The sequence below is a fragment of the Phaseolus vulgaris genome, chromosome 4 (genome assembly GCF_000499845.2).
Source record: "Phaseolus vulgaris cultivar G19833 chromosome 4, P. vulgaris v2.0, whole genome shotgun sequence".
Classification (NCBI taxonomy): Eukaryota; Viridiplantae; Streptophyta; class Magnoliopsida; order Fabales; family Fabaceae; genus Phaseolus; species Phaseolus vulgaris.
In genome coordinates, this window is record NC_023756.2 from 15,686,019 (window position 1) to 15,696,207 (window position 10,189).

Genomic DNA, 10,189 nt, shown 5'->3' on the forward strand with positions numbered 1-10,189 from the left:
CATGAGAGGGCCATGACCAGGGGAGAACCATGTGCATGATACGAGAGAAAGGTAGATACACCCCCAGGGCGAGTGACTAGCAATTGGGGCGCATGAGTTGGCACCCAGAAAGTCACCCCACGCGCCAGAAGCACTTCGAAGGAAGGAGGGCCCACACAATGGATTAAACCTAAGTTGGGTGCGGCGCTGCGGGACCCTCTGCGCAGAACAACGATCAAGTCAGAAGGGCACGTGGCAATGCACACGTGCTCATTAAAGGTTTCAGTGAAAGGTACGCGCTAATTCAGTTAAGATTCGAACGTTCCAAGGAATATTTTTATACGCTTTCAATGCGCTTTAACACGTTTTAAATACAAAGGTGTATAAAAGGAAACCTTGGGACGTTTGAAAGGAGGGAGTTTTTTTGACCTAATTCTCAGAGTTACACAGAGCACAAACCCTAGTTGTTTTCGCTGCGCACCCACTGTGAGCACAAGGCAATTAGGGAAACACAGTACTAGCCATTCAGTATTTCAACCACCTTCAGAGCATCCTTTCACGGTGTTCCGATACGGAGGTGCGTCACCTTTCATGTTTCTTGCTAGCTAACTTGATCGTCGGAGTGCAAACGGCCGCGAGGGTGCCCCTTTGTTCACTTCTTTTCAGGTATCAAAGACGGAGCATAACGAAGGTGCCTTAGCTCGCAAGGACAAGCTACACACAGAGACGACCCTGGTCAACCGGCGGGAACATGGGCGCCCACTGTGGGGCCGATACAAACATCAGTCCCACCACACAAGTTTCTCAGTTTCAGTCCTCAAAACCCAGAAAAGCTAAGAGGGTTTCCAGGAAAGCCATGAGCATGAGGCCTGTACGCTCTAGGAGTGAAGAGATGACCATGCAACAACTGGTGGGCCTGATGCAAGGGCTGCAAGAGGCAATGGCCGCATCAAGGGCGGAGCAAGAGCGCATGCGGGCGGATCTTACAGCGTCTTAGGCAAGAAATGATGAGCTCCACCGCACCAATGAGGAGTTACCTCGTGGCTGGCATGACATAGACGAACCTGAGACTGCCTCCCCACCTAGAGAATTCACAACACCATTCTCACAGGCGATCCTGGAGAAGGTGATCCCCAACACGCTCACGGGGCCCACGGTGACCTTCACAGGGATGGAGGATCCGGAGGCGCACCTCACTCCGTTCCATACATAGATGATGTTGGTTGGCGGTTCCGATGCCGTGAGGTGCAAGCTCTTTATGAGCACGTTGACTGGGATGGCTATGGATTGGTTCATCAGCCTTTCAGAAGGTCACATCACGTCCTTGCACAACTCTCACGACTATTCAGGGAGCAGTATCTAGCCAACAGGGCCCCAACCCCAGTTTCGTACGACCTTTTCGACGTAAAGCAGTATCAAGGGGAGACTCTGAAAGAGTACATAAGCCGTTTCGGGGCACAAGTGGTGAAAGTGGGTACCACTGACGAACCCATGATCATGTACGCATTCAAGAAAGGAGTGCGCCCCGAGTCTTTTATCAAGTCACTCAATTGCACCCGCCCCAAGACTTTCGCTGAAATAAGGCTTCGGGCGGTGGAACACATTGCCTCAGAGGGCGAAGCATACGAGAAGTGCACAGTAGCTGCGCCTACACGTCCCAGAGCACAGATGCGTGCGCAACCCGCTAGAGTCCACGAAGCAACTACAGAAAGAAAGAATTAAGACAGGAGGCACACCTACGAGACGAGGAGGACCCAGCCTAGGGGTCGAGCAAAAGGAAGGAGAGAGGGAAATAGGCCACTAAGGCACAACTTCGTGGTGGAACTCAAAGACCTCATCGTTGTGCCCAACATAGCTGACAGGTTGAGGCCGCCAGTAAAGTCTGACAAGGTGTTGGGACCTCACAAGGAATCATGGTGCGAATTCCACGAAGCATTCGGGCACCATATTAACAACTGCTTGGCGCTGGGCTATCAGTTGGATTAGCTCGTGAAGAATGGCTTTTTAAAGGACTATCTCGCAGGGTCTACTACGACTGCGGCCGCGACGGTGCCAGAGGAAGGCCAGGCACACGAGATGCCAGTTCATGGGGAGGTTCACACAATTTCTGGTGGCTTCTCAGGAGGAGGACCCACTGCCTCTCAACGTAAGAAGTATGCAAGGTCCGTGATGTCAGTGGAGGCTTTTGAGGATCACTCACCCGACGTGGACATCACGTTCACCAAAGAAGATCTGGGAGATGTTGTGTCCCATGACAACGATCCCATTGTGGTCTCGCTTGTTACGACGGGAAGGATGGTTCACCGGGTGTTGGTCGATCAAGGAAGCTCGGCAGATGTGATGTTTTTGCCGACTTTCGAAATGTTACAGTTGTCCCCTGACCAGCTGAGGCCATATGGGGGCTGCCTATACGGTTTTGCCGGTGATCAAATGGAGGTCAGGGGGTACATCGAATTAAGGACGACGTTCACAGATGGGTCGGCCTCGCGCACAGAAAAGATCAGGTACCTCGTTGTGAACGCTCCGTCGGCGTACAACATCCTGTTGGGAAGCCCAACACTCAACAGGACAGGAGTTGTGCCTTCAACAAGGCACATGAAGGTCAAGTTACCATCAATGGAAGGGGTGGCTATCACCATCCGTTCGGACCAAAAGGAGGCGAAGAAGTGTTATGAAAAAAGCCACGTACAAGAGCAGCGGGAAATGGCGGATGTGTGTTGACTTCACGGATCTGAATAAAGCCTGTCCAAAGGATTCTTATCCTTTGCCAAGTATAAATGCCCTGGTAGACAGTGCGTCAGGGTGTAAGTTACTCAGCTTCCTGGATGCCTTCTCAGGATACAACCAGATTAAGATGCATCCCATGGATGAGGAAAAGACTGCTTTCATGACAGAAAGGTCGTGCTATTGCTACAAGGTGATGCCCTTCGGGCTGAAGAATGCGGGGGCCACGTACCAGAGCCTAATGGACAAGGTGCTCGCCCCTATGCTCAGGAGGAATGTGCAAGCGTATGTTGACGACATGGTCGTAACATCTCTGGAAAAGAGCAGGCACGTCACTGATCTGGAAGAGTTGTTCGCCACAATAGCCAGGTACAAGCTGAAACTGAATCCTAATAAGTGTATTTTCGGCGTGGAGGCAGGGAAATTTCTGGGATTTCTCTTGTCAGAGAGGGAAATCGAGGCGAATCCCGACAAATGTGCCACCATTATGGCGATGAGAAGTCCCGCCACTGTAAAGGAGGTGCAACAGCTCACAGGCCGGATGGCCACCTTGTCTCGATTCGTATCCGCCAGCGGAGAGAAGGGCCACCCGTACTTCCAATGCTTGAAGAGGAATAACAGGTTTGTCTAGACGAAGGAGTGTGAAGAAGATTTTGTGAAGCTCAAAGAGTACTTGGCAAGCCCGCCGGTTCTGTGCAAACCTCAAGTGGCAACGCCCCTCAGGTTATATTTTGCCATAACTGAGAGAGCGATAAGTGTAGTGCTCATCCAGGATCAAGATCAAGCCCAGAAGCCCATTTATTTTGTTAGCAAGGTGTTGCAGGGCCCGGAAGTGAGATATCAGGCCTTAGAAAAAGCGGCGCTGGCGGTTGTGTTTTCGGCGAGGAGGTTGCGTCATTACTTCCAGAGCTTTACAGTGTTGGTAATGACTGACTTACTCATCCAGAAGGTTTTGAAGAAACCGGACGTAGCTAGGAGGATGGTAAAATGGGCGGTGGAGTTCTCGGAATTCGACATCAAGTATGAGCCCCGAGGACCGATCAAGGGACAAATCTTTGCTGACTTTGTGGTCGAGCTATCTTCTGGAACAGTGCAGAGCGCCGGGGATGATTTTCGTTGGGTGCTCTCGGTGGATGGGTCGTCTAACCAGCTGGGTAGCGGGGCTGGGGTTATTTTGGAAGGACCCAGCGGCGTGTTGATAGAGCAATCTCTGAAGTTTGCCTTTAAAGCCAGCAATAATCAGGCGGAGTATGAGGCTTTGATCGCTGGTATTTTGTTGGCAAAGGAGATGGGAGCAAAGGTGCTGATGGCCAAGAGTGATTCGTTGTTGGTCACTGGCCAGGTAACCGGCGAATTTCAGGCCAAAGATCCGCAGATGGCGGCTTACCTGGAGTACGTGCAAGAGTTAAAGAGGTCCTTTGTCTTGTTTGAAGTGGTGCACGTGCCAAGAGAGCAGAATGCCCGAGCGGACTTGCTGGCCAAGCTCGCCAGTTCGGGGAAAGGGGGCAGGCAGAGGACCGTTATACAAGAAACTTTGAAGACACCTCGAGCGTTTGTGGCAGATCACCAGGTTCTTCAAGTGTGCAGGTCAATGGAAAGGGCGGCGAGGAGTCATAGATCCTTGACTCAAGAAACTTTGAGGACGCCGAGAGTTAGGGCACATCTAGCGGGAGTGACAAAGATGACGCAAGTTTGCGCTATCCACAAGCCGGATACATGGATAACGCCCTACCAGCGTTACATGGCGGATGGCGTGCTCCCAATGGACTCGACAAAGGCCAGAAAGATAAAGAAGAACTCCAGCAGGTTCACCCTCATCAATGGCGAGTTGTACAGGTTTGGGTTTACGCACCCTCTTCTGGTATGTGTACACGAAGAAAAGTGCGTGAGAATCATGGCTGAGCTCCACGAGGGGATCTGTGGGAGTCACATCGAGGGTCGAGCTTTGGCGAAAAGAACCCTCCGTGCGGGTTATTACTGGCCCACAATGAGGGAAGATTGCAAGAAATATGCCCAGCGTTGCAAGCAATGCCAGTAGCATGCCGATTGGCACAAGGCGCCCCCAGAGGAGCTAAAGTCGATTTACAGCCCCTGGCCGTTCCATACGTGGGGAATCGATATTCTGAGACCCTTTCCGTTGGCGATCAGGAAAATGAAGTACTTCACAAAGTGGATTGAAGCAGAACTAGTAGCCCAAATCACCGCGCACAAGATTCAGAGTTTCGTGTGGAAGAATATTGTATGTCGTTTTAGCGTGCCCAAGCATTTGGTGTCAGATAATGAGACTCAATTTGCGAGTCACCTATTGAAGAAGCTATGTGGGGAGGTCGGAATACAACAGGTGTTTGCTTCTGTGGAGCATCCACAAACAAATGGGCAAGTGGAGTCAGCCAATCGGGTTTTGCTAAGAGGCTTGAAGAGGAGGTTGGAGAAGGCCAAGGGGTCCTGGGCTGAGGAAGTTCCCTGCATAGGACCAATTAAAAATGTAAAACAAAAGAGAAAATGAAAAAGATGAAGAAAGAAAAGATAAAACGAGTATCATCACTTCACCTCACACCATATAAACAATAATGTTGACCCATGCAGAAATACAAACTGCACCTAAACAATGTTCTTCTTCCTTATCATTTTCATTACCTAATCATTCTAAATACTTTACATCTTTGATAAAGAAGTTTAGGGATGATATAAAAGACCTCTTAAAGGTTCTCACCTTCTAAGAGGATTCTCACAAAGTTATTTCATCCCCAAATATTCTTTCCAAACATGCATGTATATAGAACTCACCCACATGAACTCCCAAAGCTAAATCAACATAAGTTTGCTTCACATCCCAAATCTAGAAATATTTCTATCTTCTCTGTGAACAAACTAACTTTGTTATTTACAGGAGTTCGAAATTTGAGGATGAGTTCTTTCCAACTTGGGGGGCATGATACAACCTAATTAGACAATAAAATGACCAAGGACACAACAAAAACTTCACAATTAGATCATCCATATCAACATACAAGACAAAGTCCCACCAAATATCAAAAGGACCTCAACATAAGAAGAACTGGACATAGGCCAAAGCATAAGATGTTGTTTCTTCTGATCTTTTTAAAGGACAAGTGTTTGTAAATAAGTTGGACTCACTTTTGGGGTCCAAATAGAAAAATAAGCTAGAGTAGGGTGTACTTAGTAAATTGGGCTTGTGACAAGCCCACCTTTCATGACATGTGCACCTAGGTTTAGTTTTTTTTAACTACCTTCTAGAAGGTTTCTCACATATGACGCCCCTACCCTTCTCACTCTTGCTCCCCAAGTCATTCTCTCCTATATAAAGGGTGTCTTGCCTAATATATTTTACACATTGAATTTTGAAAGTAAAGAAACTTTGTCAAAGTGTTTAGTAAGTTAAGTCTCCTATTATCTCTGGGTCTTATTTTGAGTTCACAACACCTCAAGTGGCGGCTATTCACCACTGGTCTTGGAGCCTCCTCCCCCACCAAGTAGCGTTACCACACCTTCATCTTTTTATTTTCCATTCCTTTATGTTCTTGTGTTCTTCTATTTCAAGTTTAATTTAAAAACAACTATAGTTCTAGGATTAATGCTAATGTACGATAGAACAATTGTTTGCTATCGTTAGAGGAGAAAATAGTATATAAACTGTATTTGATATCGACTCTTCAACAATGTGAGACTATATAATAATTTCACAGTTATTTATTTCAAAATGAAAATTTGAATTTTAAAAAATATAAAGAAGTTTGAATTTGAAAAAGAACAAAAAATAATAATTTCTTACAATTTTATCCTTTAAATAACTACTTTTTAAAATTTAAATATTTTTTCACAATAAAAAAGAACCTACAAAATAAAAAAAAACTACTTACAATAAAATTTAAAAAGTAATTTATTTTATAATTACTTTTAATATAAATAATTTTATAATTTAATAATATATTTTTACTTCAATAGTTATTATAATAATAGTAATTTTTGTAAAAAAGAAAAAAATATACCGTATTTAAATTATTCATCTTTTAATAAAAAATAATTTATTTATTTATTTAAAAAAATAATAATAAATTCATTTATTTTTATTTCAAAATAATTAAATAAATTATCTTTTTAAAAATAGCAACGACATATATATATATATATATATAATAATTTATCCTTTAATATATATAACTTATCCTTTAAAAAATAATATATATACACATTTTTTTATAATTTCATTTTTTAAATGTATACTTTTAAAAAAATTCAAATAAATACTAAGTAAAAAATTAATTCAAATTTATAATAATGGATTAATGTTTTGATATATGGTTTTTCTTTGTATGATTTTATACAATGATAATGTTATAATTTTTTTATTTATATAAATCACATTCTTCATTATAACGTTTAAATTTATTTTATTGGATTAAGATACACTGTAACAAACAAATAAAATAAACATATTTTGTGTACACAATTCTTTACAAATTCATTTTTTTAAATAATTACTTTTAAAATTCAAATAACTACTCTAAATAAAATTAATTCACGTTTAAGGTTTATAATAATATATGTAATGATTAAATATATATTTTGTATGATGTTTTTATACAATCATGATTTTTTTTTTATATAGAAGTTCATTTGAAAGTTTATTTTATTGGGTCGAACTTCACAATAACAAACAAATAAAAGTAAACTATCAAATTTTTTTGTTATTTATTGTTAATTTACGTATAATAATTTTTTGTTTTCTCTAACAATATACAAGAGAACTCATTATCTCTAATTCATTATTTTCCTCTTACATAATTGTTATAAATTAGTTAAATTAGTGCTTTCGTTTCTAGGACACGTGTGAATAGAATTATATAGTAAAATTTATAATAACATTTATAAATCTACCTTATATATTAATTTAGTTAAATTATAATTATTAAAATTTATAATAAATATTTATAATAAAGTTAACACAACTAACTTTTAAAAATATTTTAAAAATCAGAAGCGAGAGCATGTTTTTCTGCTTGTAATATTTTTTATCAGCGTTTTTTCGCTAGTTAATACATAAGGCGTATACTCTAATTAAAGTTTAATTAAGAAACAGCTGGGATGTAGTTCTAAGGTTAATGCTAAAGTACGATGAAACAATTGTTTGCCATACAGTTTTTTAGACTTTGGAAATTATGAATTGTGTTTCTAAATTATTTTTTCCTTTTATTTTCATTTAATTTGTGTTATAAATTTGAATTATTAGGAAGAATTAATCGTAAGTAACGGTAAATTGGATTTAATTAACAACAAATTAGCTTCAAAAAAATTTATAAGTTTCATTGTATTTCTTTTTCTCACCAAGTGCTTAATTTGTTAACAGTAAAATACATTTGAATAGTACAATCCTCAAGTTTTTTGGACAAATTTCATTTTCTTCTTTTCAAATATCTAAAATGCTTAATCTTTCTAACCCATAAAATGGATTCAAATATAAATAGTTTATGTCTAAAATTCTTAATTTTCTATCCCATAAATTGGTTTTGATTAGGACAGTCAATATCTTAAGGTCTTGGGACCAATTTCATTTTCAAGTGTCTACCATATGCTTAATTTTTCTAACCCATAAAATGGATTCAAATACAACAATCAATAGTTTAAGGTCTTTCTGGACCATAGTTTCATGTTTTCTCTTTTCAATGTGTTTCATTTTCTAACCCATAAAATGAATTTGATTAGGACAATGAACAATGTGAGGTCTTTGAACTGGTTTCATTCTCCCTGTTTCCAAGTTTCCAATGTGCTTATATTTTAACCCTTAAAATGATTCGATCAGAACAATCAATATCTTAATTTGAACTACATTTATTTTTTCCTTTTTAAATGTCTTATTGTTTAATTTTATAAGCTATTGATTAGGAAAATCAAGAACTTAAGATTTTTGGACTAATTTTATTTTTCCCATAATGTAAATAATTTGTAACCTGTAAAAAAACTAGGACAATCAACTGCTTGTTGTAAAAAATAAATAAAAATAGTTAATGTAAAATTAACATATTTGTATATGTGTATATCACATTTGCAAAATAATAATTATTTATTTCAATTTTATATTTATAACATCATGCTTATTTAATTTTAATGATATTCAAATTTTGTTAAATTTTCTTTCTTCACTTGTACTGGCTAGGAGTGTTCGGGACCTCGGTCCAAGCATTTAGGTATGATTGGTTTGGTTGTGCGAGTTATGTCTAGCTCGACCTGGATCGAGTATGGGCCCAAAAGTGTGTTACAAGGTCAATCCAGGTTTACTAGTAAGTTTACGTAGAAAAGATAATTAAAAATTACAGAATAAATAATTGAATTGGTTGAAGAATATTTAAAAACAGGTATAACCGAATTGGTTGAAAAATAAAATATTATTAAATGCAAGAAAAGGCTGTTAAGAATGTTTGTACCCAAAAGTAGCAGGTACACAGTGAACACATTATTGTTGAATATTATACTCTAGATGTTGAGATTATATTCTCGTTGATGAAAATGGTTGAAGGAATGTCTATAAAAGGGGGTTTGAGACCCCGAGTAAATGTACACTTTTCTGAATTCTCTAGACATAAACAATTTTTAGTTTGAATGCTCTCACTGACTTGTGTGATCAACAGGTTGAGCTCCCTTTGTCCAAGTGGAGCAGTATCTCGAAGCACTAATAGGAGACAGGTCATAAGTGGTGCTCGCCCATTCAATCCAACTGAGGTCAACCGACAAGAACAATTGGCGCCCGCCGTGGGGCCCGATAAAACTTGATCCCACCCATATTCGCAACTGAGCAATCAGCATAATGAGAAACACGAGGCAAGTATTGTTGGGATCTAAAGGATGTGAGGCCCTTGCCTTGCAAAAAATCAAGGAGGCCATGAGGGCTCTCTAGGAGGCAAACGAAGAATATCGACGAGAGCATAAACAAATTCGAAAAGAAGTGAGGGTAGAGCAAGAGAGGCTACGAGCGGAGGCCTAAGCTGATGCGAGTTCATTTTTAGATGGTTCCATTTTATGGTGACACTTTACTTAGAGTTGAGATTTTAGCAATTTATGGTGAAAACCTAAGGAAGATTTCCACTGGACACGAACTTAACCAAAAGGTTAAGTAAGTGTGAAGGTTCACTTCACAAAGGAAAATATAAAAATCAATACAAAGTGATAGATGGAATGCAATGAAGAATGGAAATTGCAATAAGGTAAACATCAATGGTGGTCATGGACGAACCAAATGAAGATCCATAAGCATATAAAAAAAGCAAAACAAAGACATATATGAAATGGAAATGAATTAAAAAGAGTGGAAGAAGAGTAGCTTATGGAGTGGTTGGGAGAGGGATTCACGCCACTTGGGGTGTGGTAGCCACCAAGATGAGTGAAGGGGCGCCACTTGAGAGTCTCACACCACTCAAGATAAGACCTAGCTAAGAGGATTCAAACCTCACACACTTCTCACACAATTTGT

The 10,189-nt window shown here is 40.1% G+C and overlaps 2 protein-coding genes across 2 annotated transcripts; both read left to right on the top strand.

Moving 5' to 3' along the window:
- Positions 1-2,055: 2,055 nt before the first annotated feature.
- LOC137838350 (uncharacterized) lies at positions 2,056-2,700 on the top strand. The gene has a single exon (XM_068647595.1). It carries the CDS (start codon positions 2,056-2,058, stop codon positions 2,698-2,700), a length of 645 nt encoding a protein of 214 aa, XP_068503696.1.
- A 1,291-nt stretch (positions 2,701-3,991) lies between these two features.
- On the top strand, positions 3,992-4,741 carry LOC137838351 (uncharacterized). Its single transcript, XM_068647596.1, has one exon. The coding sequence runs from the start codon at positions 3,992-3,994 to the stop codon at positions 4,739-4,741; it is 750 nt and encodes a 249-aa protein (XP_068503697.1).
- The last annotated feature ends 5,448 nt before the right edge of the window (positions 4,742-10,189 follow it).